The 19128-nt window shown below is 41.3% G+C and overlaps 1 protein-coding gene across 1 annotated transcript in view; it reads right to left on the bottom strand.

Annotated features, from left to right (window-relative positions):
* The window catches only part of ACAD11 (acyl-CoA dehydrogenase family member 11), a 381257-nt gene that overhangs the window by 22569 nt on the left and 339560 nt on the right, over window positions 1-19128 (bottom strand). Inside the window, 1 exon segment of the mRNA XM_053714335.1 lies at window positions 14923-15077. Within this exon segment, the coding sequence (XP_053570310.1) occupies window positions 14923-15077 (155 nt within the window).

Below are 19128 nucleotides of genomic sequence, written 5' to 3'. Positions count from 1 at the left end.
TTTCATAACGGGGATTACCTATTTATAAACCATGATGATTAAAAAAAGGCGTTAATTGTATTCTATCACTATAAGAAAAATAAAAACAAAATTTATGCTTACCTGATAAATTCCTTTCTCCTGTAGTGTAGTCAGTCCACGGGTCATCCATTACTTATGGGATTATAACTCCTCCCTAACAGGAAGTGCAAGAGGATCACCCAAGCAGAGCTGCTATATAGCTCCTCCCCTCTACGTCATACCCAGTCATTCGACCGAAAACCAAACGAGAAAGGAGAAACTATAGGGTGCAGTGGTGACTGGAGTATAATTTAAAATTTAGACCTGCCATAAAAAACAGGGCGGGCCGTGGACTGAGTACACTACAGGAGAAAGGAATTTATCAGGTAAGCATAAATTTTGTTTTCTCCTGTTAAGTGTAGTCAGTCCACGGGTCATCCATTACTTATGGGATACCAATACCAAAGCTAAAGTACACGGATGACGGGAGGGACAGGCAGGATCTTTACACGGAAGGAACCACTGCCTGAAGAACCTTTCTCCCAAAAACAGCCTCCGAAGAAGCAAAAGTGTCAAATTTGTAAAATTTGGAAAAAGTGTGAAGTGAAGACCAAGTCGCAGCCTTGCAAATCTGTTCAACAGAGGCCTCATTTTTAAAGGCCCAAGTGGAAGCCACAGCTCTGGTAGAATGAGCTGTAATTCTTTCAGGAGGCTGCTGTCCAGCAGTCTCATAGGCTAAACGTATTATGCTACGAAGCCAGAAAGAGAGAGAGGTAGCCGAAGCCTTTTGACCTCTCCTCTGTCCAGAATAAACGACAAACAGGGAAGAAGTTTGTCGAAAATCTTTAGTTGCCTGCAAATAAAATTTCAGGGCACGGACAACGTCCAGATTGTGCAGAAGTCGTTCCTTCTTTGAGAAAGGGTTAGGGCACAATGATGGAACAACAATCTCTTGATTGATATTCCTGTTAGTGACTACCTTAGGTAAGAACCCAGGTTTAGTACGCAGAACTACCTTGTCTGAATGGAAAATCAGATAAGGAGAATCACAATGTAAGGCCGATAACTCCGAGACTCTTCGAGCCGAGGAAATAGCCATTAAAAACAGAACTTTCCAAGATAAAAGCTTGATATCAATGGAATGAAGGGGTTCAAACGGAACACCCTGTAAAACGTTAAGAACTAAGTTTAAGCTCCATGGCGGAGCAACAGTTTTAAACACAGGCTTAATCCTGGCCAAAGCCTGACAAAAAGCCTGAACGTCTGGAACTTCTGACAGACGTTTGTGTAAAAGGATGGACAAAGCTGAGATCTGTCCCTTTAACGAACTAGCGGATAAACCCTTTTCTAAACCTTCTTGTAGAAAAGACAATATCCTAGGAATCCTAACCCTACTCCATGAGTAACTCTTGGATTCGCACCAATGCAAGTATTTGCGCCATATTTTATGATAAATTTTCCTGGTAACAGGCTTCCTAGCCTGTATTAAGGTATCAATCACTGACTCCGAGAATCCACGCTTTGATAGAATCAAGCGTTCAATCTCCATGCAGTCAGCCTCAGAGAAATTAGATTTGGATGTTTGAAAGGACCCTGCACCAGAAGGTCCTGTCTCAGAGGTAGAGACCATGGTGGACAGGACGACATGTCCACTAGGTCTGCATACCAGGTCCTGCGTGGCCACGCAGGCGCTATTAGAATCACCGATGCTCTCTCCTGTTTGATCCTGGCAATCAATCGAGGAAGCATCGGGAAGGGTGGAAACACATAAGCCATGTTGAAGGCCCAAGGTGCTGTCAGAGCATCTATCAGAACCGCTCCCGGGTCTCTGGACCTGGATCCGTAACAAGGAAGTTTGGCGTTCTGGCGAGACGCCATGAGATCCAGATCTGGTTTGCCCCAACGCCGAAGTATTTGGGCAAAGACCTCCGGATGAAGTTCCCACTCCCCCGGATGAAAAGTCTGGCGACTTAGATAATCCGCTTCCCAGTTCTCCACACCTGGGATGTGGATCGCTGATAGGTGGCAAGAGTGAGACTCTGCCCAGTGAATTATCTTTGAGACTTCCATCATCGCTAGGGAACTCCTCTCCTTGTCCCTCCCTGATGGTTGATGTAAGCCACAGTCGTGATGTTGTCCGACTGAAACCTGATGAACCTCAGAGTTGCTAACTGAGGCCAAGCCAGAAGGGCATTGAAAACTGCTCTTAATTCCAGAATATTTATGGGAAGGAGACTCTCCTCCTGAGTCCATGATCCCTGAGTCTTCAGGGAATTCCAGACAGCGCCCCAACCTATCAGGCTGGCGTCTGTTGTTACAATCGTCCAATCTGGCCTTCTGAAGGGCATCCCCTTGGATAGATGTGGCCGAGAGAGCCACCATAGAAGAGAATTTCTGGTCTCTTGATCCAGATTCAGCATAGGGGACAAATCTGAGTAATCCCCATTCCACTGACTTAGCATGCACAATTGCAGTGGTCTGAGATGCAGGCGTGCAAAGGGTACTATGTCCATTGCCGCTACCATTAAGCCGATTACCTCCATGCATTGAGCCACTGACGGGTGTGGAATGGAATGAAGGACACGGCAAGCATTTAGAAGTTTTGTTAACCTGTCCTCTGTCAGGTAAATCTTCATTTCTACAGAATCTATAAGAGTCCCTAAGAAGGGAACTCTTGTGAGTGGCAATAGAGAACTCTTTTCTTCGTTCACTTTCCACCCATGTGACCTTAGAAATGCCAGTACTAACTCTGTATGAGACTTGGCAGTTTGGAAACTTGACGCTTGTACCAGAATGTCGTCTAGGTACGGAGCTACCGATATTCCTCGCGGTCTTAGTACCGCCAGAAGAGAACCCAGAACCTTTGTAAAGATTCTTGGAGCAGTAGCTAACCCGAAGGGAAGAGCTACAAACTGGTAATGCCTGTCTAGGAAGGCAAACCTTAGGTACCGGTAATGATCTTTGTGAATCGGTATGTGAAGGTAGGCATCCTTTAAATCCACTGTGGTCATGTACTGACCCTCTTGGATCATGGGTAAGATTGTCCGAATAGTTTCCATTTTGAACGATGGAACTCTTAGGAATTTGTTTAGGATCTTTAAATCCAAGATTGGTCTGAAGGTTCCTTCTTTCTTGGGAACCACAAACAGATTTGAGTAAAACCCTTGTCCGTGTTCCGACCGCGGAACCGGGTGGATCACTCCCATTAGTAAAAGATCTTGTACACAGCGTAGAAACGCCTCTTTCTTTATCTGGTTTGTTGACAACCTTGAAAGATGAAATCTCCCTTTTGGAGGAGAAGCTTTGAAGTCCAGGAGATATCCCTGAGATATGATCTCTAACGCCCAGGGATCCTGGACATCTCTTGCCCAAGCCTGGACGAAGAGAGAAAGTCTTCCCCCTACTTGATCCGTTTCCGGATTGGGGGCCCTCACTTCATGCTGTCTTAGGGGCAGCAGCAGGTTTTCTGGCCTGCTTGCCCTTGTTCCAGGTCTGGTTAGGTTTCCAGCCCTGTCTGTAGCGAGCAACAGTTCCTTCCTGTTTTGGAGCGGAGGAAGTTGATGCTGCTCCTGCCTTGAAGTTACGAAAGGCACGAAAATTAGACTGTCTAGCCCTTGGTTTGGCTCTGTCTTGAGGCAGGGCATGGCCCTTACCTCCAGTAATGTCAGCGATAATTTCTTTCAAACCGGGCCCGAATAATGTCTGCCCTTTGAAAGGTATGTTAAGCAATTTAGATTTAGAAGTCACATCGGCTGACCAGGATTTTAGCCACAGCGCTCTGCGCGCCTGAATGGCGAATCCGGAATTCTTAGCCGTAAGCTTAGTTAGATGTACTACGGCATCAGAAATAAATGAATTAGCTAGCTTAAGGACTCTAAGCTTGTCTATAATTTCATCCAATGGAACTGAGCTAATGGTCTCTTCTAGAGACTCAAACCAGAATGCCGCCGCAGCCGTGACAGGCGCAATGCATGCGAGGGGTTGTAATATAAAACCTTGTTGAGTAAACATTTTCTTAAGGTAACCCTCTAACTTTTTATCCATTGGATCTGAAAAGGCACAGCTATCCTCCACCGGGATAGTGGTACGCTTAGCCAGAGTAGAAACTGCTCCCTCCACCTTAGGGACCGTCTGCCATAAGTCCCGTGTGGTGGCGTCTATTGGAAACATTTTTCTAAATATAGGAGGGGGGGAAAAGGGTACACCGGGCCTATCCCACTCCTTGGTAATAATCTCTGTAAGCCTCTTAGGTATAGGAAAAACGTCAGTACACGCCGGTACCGCATAGTATCTATCCAGCCTACATAATTTCTCTGGGATTGCAACCGTGTTACAATCATTCAGAGCCGCTAATACCTCCCCTAATAATACACGGAGGTTCTCAAGCTTAAATTTAAAATTTGAAATGTCTGAGTCCAGTCTATTTGGATCAGATCCGTCACCCACAGAATGAAGCTCTCCATCTTCATGTTCTGCCAATTGTGACGCAGTATCAGACATGGCTCTAACATTATCAGCGTACTCTGTTCTCACCCCAGAGTGGTCGCGTTTACCTCTAAGTTCTGGCAATTTAGATAAAACTTCAGTCATAACATTAGCCATGTCTTGTAAAGTGATTTGTAATGGCCGCCCTGATGTACTTGGCGTCACAATATCACGCACCTCCTGAGCGGGAGATGCAGGTACTGACACGTGAGGAGAGTTAGTCGGCATAACTTTCCCCTCGTTGTCTGGTGAAATTTTCTTGACATGTACAGATTGGCTTTTATTTAAAGTAGCATCAATGCAATTAGTACACAAATTTCTATTGGGCTCCACATTGGCCTTTGAACATATTGCACAAAGAGATTCCTCTGTGTCAGACATGTTTAAACAAACTAGCAATTAGCCTAGCAAGCTTGGAAAATACTTTTCAAATAAATTTACAAGCAATATAAAAAACGTTACTGTGCCTTTAAGAAGCACACAAAACTGTCACAGTTGAAATAACAATGAACCGGATTAGTTATAGAAACCAAATTTTTACAGTAAATGCATTAAGTTAGCAAAGGATTGCACCCACTAGCAAATGGATGATTAACCCCTTAATACCAAAAACGGATAACAATTGAAAATATAAACGTTTTTATCACAGTCAAAGCACAGTCTCACAGGTCTGCTGTGAGTGATTACCTCCCTCAAAACTAGTTTTGGAGACCCCTGAGCTCTGTAGAGACGTCCTGGATCATGCAGGGAGCAAAAGGCAGACTGTGACTGAATTTCTACTGCGCAATAAAGCGCCAAAATAGGCCCCTCCCACTCATAATACAACAGTGGGGAAGCTCAGTAAACTGAATTAATTCATAACAAACGACAGCCATGTGGAAAATAACGCCCATAAAATTTTTCACCAAGTACCTCAGAGAAATAAACGATTAACAAGCCAGTAAACGTTTTAAAAATAAATTATGAAATGTTATTCAAAAGCCTGCTGCTAGCCGCTCTCACTGCAGAATAGGCTAAAGGTTATATGTATACAGTATTTTCTTAGTGAAGTGCCATTCCCCAGAAATACTTCAGTGTAAACATACATACATATCAGCCTGATACCAGTTGCTACTACTGCATTTAAGGCTGTACTTACATTACATCGGTATTAGCAGTATTTTCTCAGTCAATTCCATTCCTTAGAAAATAATATACTGCAACATACCTCCTTGCAGGTGAACCTGCCCGCTGCCCCCTGTTCTGAAGTTACCTCGCTCCTCAGAATGGCCGAGAACAGCAAATGGATCTTAGTTACGTCCGCTAAGATCATACACAAACTCAGGTAGATTCTTCTTCTAATGCTGCCTGAGAAAAAACAACACACTCCGGTGCCGATTAAAATAACAAACTTTTGATTGAAGAAATAAAAAACTAAGTTTAACAACCACAGTCCTCTCACACGTCCTATCTATTAGTTAGGTGCAAGAGAATGACTGGGTATGACGTAGAGGGGAGGAGCTATATAGCAGCTCTGCTTGGGTGATCCTCTTGCACTTCCTGTTAGGGAGGAGTTATAATCCCATAAGTAATGGATGACCCGTGGACTGACTACACTTAACAGGAGAAAAGAAGTTCATAGTTTGAGATCCAAGAGTGGTCTCTCTTTTTGCTCTACCTTCTGTAGATCTACATTTTACATATTGTCAAGAAGTCCAAGAGTGGCCTCATATATCATCTAGGAGGTAAACGGTTCTGTTGGGCAAACGATACCTATACTTATATATTTATGTCATATAAATCTGGATTGTATATTCTCTTTTCCTATTGGTTTTGTAACAAACTTTCTGTGCATCTTCTAATGACATAGATTTGTTTATATGCCTTGATTTGAACTTTAATAAAAAAATAAAATAAAAAACATTTTCTTCATCTCCCTATTCACATACTACATATATTTTTATATTTTATGAACTTTTTTTCAACAGACTTCATCTACCTCAAACATTCAAAAACGCACATTTTCAATATATTTTACACACATACAGGTACAGTATTAACTAGGTGTTTGCACATATATTTTTTCTGTGCACTATTATAAAACCACACCTTCTATATATGTGTTTACATTTTTATGACATTTTTTTTTTAAATTTTGAATTGCAAATATTTTATATATTTATTCTTATCATGACTATTTGTATATTTGTTGTCAATTATATATTTATGGGATTTTAAATGTATAAATAGGATTTCATTTTATATGTATAAATAGGCTTCAATCAGCAAAAGCAGCTATTACATATACAAAATTAAACACAAAGGACCAATTTTGCATACATTTACAGGGGCCTATCTATCAAGCTCCAAATGGAGCTTGACGCCCCGTGTTTCTGGCGAGCCTGCAGGCTTGCCAGAAACAGCAGTTATGAAGCAGCAGTCTAAAGACTGCTGCTCCCTAAACCTGTCCGCCTGCTGTAAGCAGGCGGACAGATAGAGCAGGCGGACAGAAATCGCCAGAATTCAACCCGATCAAATACGATCGGGTTGATTGACACCCCCCTGCTAGCGGCGAGTCTGCAGGGGGCGGCGTTGCACCAGCAGCTCACAAGAGCTGCTGGTGCAATGCTGAATATGGAGAGCGTATTGCTCTCCGCATTCAGCGATGTCTGTCGGATCTGATCCGCTCTGTCGGATCAGGTCCGACAGAAATATGATAAATAGGCCTCAAAGTCTGCAGCCACTATAACAAGTCATAGGGAATACATTTAAGTGAAGGTAAAGTTATCCTGTATTGAAGACAAGCTAGCATTCCTCAATATAACCTTAATGTAGTCGCTAAGTTTGTTTTTTGATTACTGCTATAGTTTGTCCAAAAAAACAGAATTTATGTTTACCTGATAAATTACTTTCTCCAACGGTGTGTCCGGTCCACGGCGTCATCCTTACTTGTGGGATATTCTCTTCCCCAACAGGAAATGGCAAAGAGCCCAGCAAAGCTGGTCACATGATCCCTCCTAGGCTCCGCCTACCCCAGTCATTCGACCGACGTTAAGGAGGAATATTTGCATAGGAGAAACCATATGGTACCGTGGTGACTGTAGTTAAAGAAAATAAAATATCAGACCTGATTAAAAAAACCAGGGCGGGCCGTGGACCGGACACACCGTTGGAGAAAGTAATTTATCAGGTAAACATAAATTCTGTTTTCTCCAACATAGGTGTGTCCGGTCCACGGCGTCATCCTTACTTGTGGGAACCAATACCAAAGCTTTAGGACACGGATGAAGGGAGGGAGCAAATCAGGTCACCTAAATGGAAGGCACCACGGCTTGCAAAACCTTTCTCCCAAAAATAGCCTCAGAAGAAGCAAAAGTATCAAACTTGTAAAATTTGGTAAAAGTGTGCAGTGAAGACCAAGTCGCTGCCCTACATATCTGATCAACAGAAGCCTCGTTCTTGAAGGCCCATGTGGAAGCCACAGCCCTAGTGGAATGAGCTGTGATTCTTTCGGGAGGCTGCCGTCCGGCAGTCTCGTAAGCCAATCTGATGATGCTTTTAATCCAAAAAGAGAGAGAGGTAGAAGTTGCTTTTTGACCTCTCCTTTTACCGGAATAAACAACAAACAAGGAAGATGTTTGTCTAAAATCCTTTGTAGCATCTAAATAGAATTTTAGAGCGCGAACAACATCCAAATTGTGCAACAAACGTTCCTTCTTTGAAACTGGTTTCGGACACAGAGAAGGTACGATAATCTCCTGGTTAATGTTTTTGTTAGAAACAACTTTCGGAAGAAAACCAGGTTTAGTACGCAAAACCACCTTATCTGCATGGAACACCAGATAAGGAGGAGAACACTGCAGAGCAGATAATTCTGAAACTCTTCTAGCAGAAGAAATTGCAACCAAAAACAAAACTTTCCAAGATAATAATTTAATATCAACGGAATGCAAGGGTTCAAACGGAACCCCCTGAAGAACTGAAAGAACTAAATTGAGACTCCAAGGAGGAGTCAAAGGTTTGTAAACAGGCTTGATTCTAACCAGAGCCTGAACAAAGGCTTGAATATCTGGCACAGCTGCCAGCTTTTTGTGAAGTAACACCGACAAGGCGGAAATCTGTCCCTTCAGGGAACTTGCAGATAATCCTTTTTCCAATCCTTCTTGAAGGAAGGATAGAATCCTAGGAATCTTAACCTTGTCCCAAGGGAATCCTTTAGATTCACACCAACAGATATATTTTTTCCAAATCTTGTGGTAAATCTTTCTAGTTACAGGCTTTCTGGCCTGAACAAGAGTATCGATAACAGAATCTGAGAATCCTCGCTTCGATAAAATCAAGCGTTCAATCTCCAAGCAGTCAGCTGGAGTGAAACCAGATTCGGATGTTCGAACGGACCCTGAACAAGAAGGTCTCGTCTCAAAGGTAGCTTCCAAGGTGGAGCCGATGACATATTCACCAGATCTGCATACCAAGTCCTGCGTGGCCACGCAGGAGCTATCAAGATCACCGACGCCCTCTCCTGATTGATCCTGGCTACCAGCCTGGGGATGAGAGGAAACGGCGGGAACACATAAGCTAGTTTGAAGGTCCAAGGTGCTACTAGTGCATCCACTAGAGCCGCCTTGGGATCCCTGGATCTGGACCCGTAGCAAGGAACTTTGAAGTTCTGAAGAGAGGCCATTAGATCCATGTCTGGAATGCCCCACAGCTGAGTGGCTTGGGCAAAGATTTCCGGATGGAGTTCCCACTCCCCCGGATGCAATGTCTGACGACTCAGAAAATCCGCTTCCCAATTTTCCACTCCTGGGATGTGGATAGCAGACAGGTGGCAGGAGTGAGACTCCGCCCATAGAATGATTTTGGTCACTTCTTCCATCGCTAGGGAACTCCTTGTTCCCCCCTGATGGTTGATGTACGCAACAGTCGTCATGTTGTCTGATTGAAACCGTATGAACTTGGTCCTCGCTAGCTGAGGCCAAGCCTTGAGAGCATTGAATATCGCTCTCAGTTCCAGAATATTTATCGGTAGAAGAGATTCTTCCCGAGACCAAAGACCCTGAGCTTTCAGGGATCCCCAGACCGCGCCCCAGCCCATCAGACTGGCGTCGGTCGTGACAATGACCCACTCTGGTCTGCGGAATGTCATCCCTTGTGACAGGTTGTCCAGGGACAGCCACCAACGGAGTGAGTCTCTGGTCCTCTGATTTACTTGTATCTTTGGAGACAAGTCTGTATAGTCCCCATTCCACTGACTGAGCATGCACAGTTGTAATGGTCTTGGATGAATGCGCGCAAAAGGAACTATGTCCATTGCCGCTACCATCAACCCGATCACTTCCATGCACTGAGCTATGGAAGGAAGAGGAACGGAATGAAGTATCCGACAAGAGTCTAGAAGTTTTGTTTTTCTGGCCTCTGTTAGAAAAATCCTCATTTCTAAGGAGTCTATAATTGTTCCCAAGAAGGGAACCCTTGTTGACGGGGATAGAGAACTCTTTTCCACGTTCACTTTCCAGCCGTGAGATCTGAGAAAGGCCAGGACGATGTCCGTGTGAGCCTTTGCTTGAGGAAGGGACGACGCTTGAATCAGAATGTCGTCCAGGTAAGGTACTACTGCAATGCCCCTTGGTCTTAGCACCGCTAGAAGGGACCCTAGTACCTTTGTGAAAATCCTTGGAGCAGTGGCTAATCCGAAAGGAAGCGCCACGAACTGGTAATGTTTGTCCAGGAATGCGAACCTTAGGAACCGATGATGTTCCTTGTGGATAGGAATATGTAGATACGCATCCTTTAAATCCACCGTGGTCATGAATTGACCTTCCTGGATGGAAGGAAGAATAGTTCGAATGGTTTCCATCTTGAACGATGGAACCTTGAGAAACTTGTTTAAGATCTTGAGATCTAATATTGGTCTGAACGTTCCCTCTTTTTTGGGAACTATGAACAGATTGGAGTAGAACCCCATCCCTTGTTCTCTTAATGGAACAGGATGAATCACTCCCATTTTTAACAGGTCTTCTACACAATGTAAGAACGCCTGTCTTTTTATGTGGTCTGAAGACAACTGAGACCTGTGGAACCTCCCCCTTGGGGGAAGTCCCTTGAATTCCAGAAGATAACCCTGGGAGACTATTTCTAGCGCCCAAGGATCCAGAACATCTCTTCCCCAAGCCTGAGCGAAGAGAGAGAGTCTGCCCCCCACCAGATCCGGTCCCGGATCGGGGGCCAATATTTCATGCTGTCTTGGTAGCAGTGGCAGGTTTCTTGGCCTGCTTTCCCTTGTTCCAGCCTTGCATTGGTCTCCAAGCTGGCTTGGCTTGAGAAGTATTACCCTCTTGCTTAGAGGACGTAGCACTTTGGGCTGGTCCGTTTTTACGAAAGGGACGAAAATTAGGTCTATTTTTTGCCTTGAAAGGCCGATCCTGAGGAAGGGCGTGGCCCTTACCCCCAGTGATATCAGAGATAATCTCTTTCAAGTCAGGGCCAAACAGCGTTTTCCCCTTGAAAGGAATGTTTAGTAGCTTGTTCTTGGAAGACGCATCAGCCGACCAAGATTTCAACCAAAGCGATCTGCGCGCCACAATAGCAAACCCAGAATTCTTAGCCGCTAACCTAGCCAATTGCAAAGTGGCGTCTAGGGTGAAAGAATTAGCCAATTTGAGAGCATTGATTCTGTCCATAATCTCCTCATAAGGAGGAGAATCACTATCGAGCGCCTTTATCAGTTCATCAAACCAGAAACATGCGGCTGTAGTGACAGGGACAATGCATGAAATTGGTTGTAGAAGGTAACCCTGCTGAACAAACATCTTTTTAAGCAAACCTTCTAATTTTTTATCCATAGGATCTTTGAAAGCACAACTATCCTCTATGGGTATAGTGGTGCGTTTGTTTAAAGTAGAAACCGCTCCCTCGACCTTGGGGACTGTCTGCCATAAGTCCTTTCTGGGGTCGATCATAGGAAACAATTTTTTAAATATGGGGGGAGGGACGAAAGGAATACCGGGCCTTTCCCATTCTTTATTAACAATGTCCGCCACCCGCTTGGGTATAGGAAAAGCTTCTGGGAGCCCCGGCACCTCTAGGAACTTGTCCATCTTACATAGTTTCTCTGGGATGACCAACTTTTCACAATCATCCAGAGTGGATAATACCTCCTTAAGCAAAATGCGGAGATGTTCCAACTTAAATTTAAATGCAATCACATCAGGTTCAGCCTGTTGAGAAATGTTCCCTGAATCAGTAATTTCTCCCTCAGACATAACCTCCCTGGCCCCCTCAGATTGGGTTAGGGGCCCTTCAGAGATATTAATATCAGCGTCGTCATGCTCTTCAGTAACTAAAACAGAGCAGCCACGCTTACGCTGACAAGGGTTCATTTTGGCTAAAATGTTTTTGACAGAATTATCCATTACAGCCGTTAATTGTTGCATAGTAAGGAGTATTGGCGCGCTAGATGTACTAGGGGCCTCCTGAGTGGGCAAGACTCGTGTAGACGAAGGAGGGAATGATGCAGTACCATGCTTACTCCCCTCACTTGAGGAATCATCTTGGGCATCATTGTCATTATCACATAAATCACATTTATTTAAATGAATAGGAATTCTGGCTTCCCCACATTCAGAACACAGTCTATCTGGTAGTTCAGACATGTTAAACAGGCATAAACTTGATAAGAAAGTACAAAAAACGTTTTAAAATAAAACCGTTACTGTCACTTTAAATTTTAAACTGAACACACTTTATTACTGCAATTGCGAAAAAACATGAAGGAATTGTTCAAAATTCACCAAATTTTCACCACAGTGTCTTAAAGCCTTAAAAGTATTGCACACCAAATTTGGAAGCTTTAACCCTTAAAATAACGGAACCGGAGCCGTTTTAAAACTTTAACCCCTTTACAGTCCCTGGTATCTGCTTTGCTGAGACCCAACCAAACCCAAAGGGGAATACGATACCAAATGACGCCTTCAGAAAGTCTTTTCTAAGTATCAGAGCTCCTCTCACATGCGACTGCATGCCATGCCTCTCAAAAACAAGTGCGCCACACCGGCGCGAAAATGAGGCTCTGCTTATGCTTTGGGAAAGCCCCTAAGAAATAAGGTGTCTAATACAGTGCCTGCCGATATTATTATATCAAAATACCCAGATAAAATGATTCCTCAAGGCTAAATATGTGTTAATAATGAATCGATTTAGCCCAGAAAAGTCTAAAGTCTTAATAAGCCCTTGTGAAGCCCTTATTTACGATCGTAATAAACATGGCTTACCGGATCCCATAGGGAAAATGACAGCTTCCAGCATTACATCGTCTTGTTAGAATGTGTCATACCTCAAGCAGCAAGAGACTGCACACTGTTCCCCCAACTGAAGTTAATTGCTCTCAACAGTCCTGTGTGGAACAGCCATGGATTTTAGTTACGGTTGCTAAAATCATTTTCCTCATACAAACAGAAATCTTCATCTCTTTTCTGTTTCTGAGTAAATAGTACATACCAGCACTATTTCAAAATAACAAACTCTTGATTGAATAATAAAAACTACAGTTAAACACTAAAAAACTCTAAGCCATCTCCGTGGAGATGTTGCCTGTACAACGGCAAAGAGAATGACTGGGGTAGGCGGAGCCTAGGAGGGATCATGTGACCAGCTTTGCTGGGCTCTTTGCCATTTCCTGTTGGGGAAGAGAATATCCCACAAGTAAGGATGACGCCGTGGACCGGACACACCTATGTTGGAGAAATATATTTAAAATTCCCTACCGTTTTGCTCCCGACTCCTCCCAAGCCCTACTTCCATGTTCTGCTATTTGTGACGTATTCAGCGGTCCCACCCGCTCTCTCCGTCTCTCAAATGCGCCTTCATGAATCGGATTTAAAAAGTGCATGTGTTACTCGCTGATGATGTGTAAAGGATTCCTACATGGAAGTAATGCGCATGCGCGAAACGGGAGCGCACGTGGTTAGCAATCTTCAGAATAATTTAAGAACGCATGCGCTGGTGAATAAAGGGGCGGATGACGTGGAGTGACGGTCGCCTTACGGCCAGAATTTCAATTGTATTATAAAAAAACATGATAGAGAAAAAAATAAATATACGGGTTGAATTTGGGAACGTTTTGAAATTGATTTATAAAGGTGATTACTTAACTTATACGACAATATATACTGTATAAAATGATGTATGAAACATATTTATTTTACACACATAATGCTATACTGGATAGACATTAAGGTAACGTTACCATCACTTTAAGGTTAACCAGTTTTAGAGTACAATTTCTTTTTAAGACAGAAAAATACATTGTAGTATATTATTGTTTTTAAAGTAACAAATCCCTTTTCATACAACTTCAATGATTTCTGTAAACACCTTTTTAAGATCTGGTTGCCAGTAAGTTGGGATGCTGTAAATACCCAGTATATCTGATTTGCATCAAAGTTGTTAACTATTTCCTAAACTAATTTTTTTTCTTATTTCTTGTTAAAGGGACATGAAACTCATTTTTCTTTCTTTCATTATTCAGATAGAAGATAAAATTTTCACAACTTTCTGAGGTATTTTTATTATTGATTTTTTTTTATTTGCCTCATTCTCTTGGTATTCTTTGCTGATCCTGAGCCTACTTAGGTATGCTTTTCAACAGGGAATAGAAAGAGAAAGAAGCAAATTACATAATAGAAGTAAATGATAAAATTGTGTAAAATTGCATGCTCTGTCTAAATCATGAAAGTTTCATTTTGACTTTACTGTCCTGTAAAAGTAAACTTTAAGAATAATACACAATTGTGATGCCCATGTCATACTACTTGTAATAACCTAGACAGGAGTCTGGTTATAAAACCTGAAAAGGGGGAGAGGTAACCATCCCAGCTTCTATTAAAGAAATCCACCTCCATAAGTTGTATAGCATATAGACATTTATATACATATTATTTTTTTATTAACTACACATTCTCAATACAGGTAGAAAACCCTTTATCCAAACTGCTTGGGACCGGAAAAGGGTTGGATTTTGGAATATTTTCATCTTTACAATGGGACAGTTGGGGAATAGGATGGGACAAATTGTAAACAACATCTTATATCATTAGGCAATATTTATGTCATAATACAGCTTATACATGTAACCTAAAGGTAGTTTTATATCAGTTTTAATACTTTTGTGACTTACAGTCAGGGAAAATAGTCATTTTTGAAAAGTTTATTTAAAAAAAAAAAAAAAAAAATATTAACTAAAACGTTTGGATTTTAGAATACTTTTGGATTGTAGAATATATATATAGGATATGTATCTTCTATAAAATGCATATGCATGGCTTTATACATGATTAAAGTACATAACATGAAAACAGTCGAGGTCTCACAGGCTAGTTGCAGTTGCTTTACCAATGTCGTCTCATCACTATATTAATAGAACATCTTATAGTTGGAACCACCTTTACAACCACTTACATGATGATATAACTTCTTTCCAAATGTCTTTCTCTGAGCTGCCCTTGCGCACATTAACTGTAGAGCAGTTTCAGCAGCTCCAATGGTCCTCATGCAATGATGAATACGACCTGGACCCAAGCGTCCCTGAGCAATCTCAAAACCCCTCCCTTCACCTGTATGGAAAAGAAAAGTACAAGTAAAGGTTCCTGCACTACAAAGTTATGTTCCTACTGCTCTGCCTCACACTCGTCTCTAGGCATAACCATGTCTCTCACCTGTTATATCATCACTGTCCTCCAAGCTTAAATGTCTAGTGTCCATTTTCTATGTCCTTATTTTCCCACCCACCCCCTTTCATCACCACCTGCCTCTCATCACAAGACTGTGACAATCGTGTTTAAAGGGATACTGAACCTAAATTTTTTTCTTTCATTATTGAGATAGAGCATGCAACTTTCTAATTTACTCCTATTATCCATTTTTCTTCTTTCTCTTGGTATCTTTATTTTTAAAAGCAGTAATGTAAGCATAGGGGCAGGCCCATTTTTGGTTCAGCACCCTGGATAGTGCTTGCTGATTGGTGGCTTCATTTAGCCACCAATCAGCAAGCACTACCCAGGTGCTGAACCAAAGATGGGCTGGCTCATAAGCTTACATTCCTTCTTTTTTAAATAAAGATACCAATTATGCTTACTAAGATATGTTAATTAACTCACTAACATATTTTTTATCATCGTACATATCTGTACAGGAATTGGTAAAACTACGGTGGGCAAGCATAATTAAGTCTTATCCTTTATAGTCTTATGAAATCTTAGAATATAGGATAATAAACAGTCTTAGTATGAAAAAACCAGCGAGACCTCCAGGCGTTAATGATAAAACTTGACTTTTTTGGAGAAAAGTGTAAAATTGCATAAAAAGCATATAGCCCTTGCATCAGGGGTACAGAAATCCGACCTACGCGTTTCGGCAGCCCTCTGCCTTATTCATGGACTAATGAGTTAGCATAATCGTGCCTCTTAAATACACCTGAGCCCCCAGGTATAAGAAACCCCGTAGATGCCTATTTAAAGGGACACAACAAATCCTCACATAGCATGTTTATATACAATATATGGATTATACACATGTAACTCAACTAAGTTATAAAGTCACATATTCTCAATTAATTTTGGATACAATCTGGACTGATTCAATTATTATTAATCAAAATAGGAAAAATTAATAAAAAATAGAGAAATATTGTATAATCAAAAATGCACCATTTAGTTTAAAATATATATAAGTGTTAATCCCCTAATATTAAAGAAGACTTAACATGTTAGAATATTAAGCAGTAGGTTAAACAATACAAAACGCCTAAATAGGCAATTAATATTAATATTATTATAGTAATTTTACTGACTAATATAACTATAGTATCTTTACTACATGTGGTGCCGTGACACATAGGGAAGTATTGCAATAATCCTATCAGTGATTAATTTAACGTATTGAGAGAGGAAAGGATGTATCAATCCTCCTTCCTCTAAACAGTAATCAAAACATACAATTAGTATGTGGTATTTAATGCCCCTGGATTCTAAATATTGGGCTACTTATATTTATTATTTCAATCCCAATCAATATTGATAACAGTCCCCAACCCTCACTCAGTTGGTATAAGATTATAAAATCTCATCTTTATGTAGACTATCAAAGTATTGAATTATTGTAGGAAGATACTAAACTGTAAGCTGGTTGGAGCCAGAGTTAACATTATCGGTTCCAAAAATTGATGACATCACCATCAATATTGAAGCCCTTTGGTCTTCTAGTCTGTAACTTGAAGATCCAAAAGGCTTCTTTGAACAATAATTTGCCCAATCGATCTCCTCCACGTAGTGGAGTTTTGATCTGATCAATCACTTGCCATTTCAAAGTAGTAACCACTTTATCGTGAACAAAGATAAAGTGTCTGGCTAAATCTGAACATTGATTACCATTCTCTATGTTGTTTAGGTGTTCCCTGATCCTACTTCTGCCCTCTCTGGTGGTGCACCCTACATATTGCCTCTTACATTGGGTGCACCCAACCAGATATATTACAAAAGTTGAGCGGCAGTTCGTATAGGAATCAAGGTCGAACACCTTTTGTGTAACATATGATTGAAAATGTTTCGTAACTTGTGTGTAGCCACATGCTATGCAGTTACTGAAATGACATTTATAGTGACCCTTGACTTCCAGCCAACTGTTAACCCTGATGGAAGACTTCCGTAACAGACTAGGGGATAGTATATTCCCTAAGGAGCACCCTCTCTTTGATACAAAATTGCAGCCTTGAGATACATAATCTTTAAGGCTGTCTTCAGCTGTAAGTATCGGGAGATGTTTTCCCACAATCTTACATATATCATTAAATTGTGCACTGTAAGCAGTGGTAAAAATGGGTTTTAAAGAACTAAAACCATTCTCCCTTTTCTTATTAGTGCCAAGATCTCCCAGAAGGTGCCTCCTGTCCATACGGCGTACTTCCAAAAGGGCTCTCTCAAGCATCTTTTTCTTGTAGCCTCTCTCATGAAAATTATTCATTAGGAGCCGGCTTTCTTTCTCAAAATCTATTTCATCCGTGCAGTTGCATTTTACATGGATGAATTGTCCTTTGGCAACACCAAACCCTGTATGTTTTGGGTGATTGCTTCGGCCATGTAACACAGCATTGCTGGTAATGGGCTTCCGATATAAAGTTGTCTTTACTCTGTGATCATCAGTATCTCCAATAAGGAGAATATCCAAGTATGGTATTGAATGCTGATCACACTCGTATGTAAATTGAAGGTTAACTTCATTTTGATTCAGATACTGTATAAAGGCCTCAATCTTATGATGACCTCCCATCCAAACGAACAGGAGGTTATCGATGTATCTCTTGTACATCTTAATGTCCTTTAGGAATGGGTTGCCATCTCCAAAGACGTGGCATATCTCCCACCAACCCATGAACAGGTTGGCATAGGCAGGGGCAAATTTAACCCCCATAGCTGTGCCACGTCTTTGGAGATAGAAGGTTCCATCGAACAAGAAAAAATTATGTGACAGCAAGAAGTCAAGTGTATTGAGCAAAAATGTCTTAAGATCCTCACCATAATTACTAAACTTGTCTAGCATAAAGGAGATGGCAGCAAGGCCATGAGAATGCGGGATTGCAGAATATAGGCTGACAACATCCACCGTCAGCCAAATATTTTGCTTATCCCATTCTATTTGTTCAATACTATTTAGGAGATGCTTGGTATCTCTCAAATATGAAGGGAGATTATACACTAAGGGTTGTAATAGTGATTCAACCCAGGTCGACATATTCTCGAAAAGGGAGCCAATCCCTGCCACAATAGGTCTCCCCTTCACCTCCCCAAGGGACTTATGTACCTTGGGGAGGTGGTGGAATATTGGAATAATTGGCTCAGTTACGTAAAGATAATCAGCCGTATCCTGATCAAAAATCCCCAACTCGAGACCATCGTCGATAAGGGATGCCAAGCGTCTGCCGAACTCTTTAGTCGGATTACATGTAAGGACCTGATAAACCTCAGAGTCACTTAACTGTCTCATGGCTTCTTGTACATACATAGATCTATCTAACACAACAACACTGCCCCCTTTATCAGCTTGCTTGATTATAATATCATCTCTTTGTCTGAGATTCATCAAAGCTGATAGGATTATTGCAATACTTCCCTATGTGTCACGGCACCACATGTAGTAAAGATACTATAGTTATATTAGTCAGTAAAATTACTATAATAATATTAATATTAATTGCCTATTTAGGCGTTTTGTATTGTTTAACCTACTGCTTAATATTCTAACATGTTAAGTCTTCTTTAATATTAGGGGATTAACACTTATATATATTTTAAACTAAATGGTGTATTTTTGATTATACAATATTTCTCTATTTTTTATTAATTTTTCCTATTTTGATTAATAATAATTGAATCAGTCCAGATTGTATCCAAAATTAATTGAGAATATGTGACTTTATAACTTAGTTGAGTTACATGTGTATAATCCATATATTGTATATAAACATGCTATGTGAGGATTTGTTGTGTCCCTTTAAATAGGCATCTACGGGGTTTCTTATACCTGGGGGCTCAGGTGTATTTAAGAGGCACGATTATGCTAACTCATTAGTCCATGAATAAGGCAGAGGGCTGCCGAAACGCGTAGGACGGA

The sequence above is a fragment of the Bombina bombina genome, chromosome 5 (genome assembly GCF_027579735.1).
Source record: "Bombina bombina isolate aBomBom1 chromosome 5, aBomBom1.pri, whole genome shotgun sequence".
Classification (NCBI taxonomy): Eukaryota; Metazoa; Chordata; class Amphibia; order Anura; family Bombinatoridae; genus Bombina; species Bombina bombina.
The sequence above is the reverse complement of the archived record's forward strand: the minus strand, read 5'-3'. Positions and strand labels throughout refer to the sequence as shown.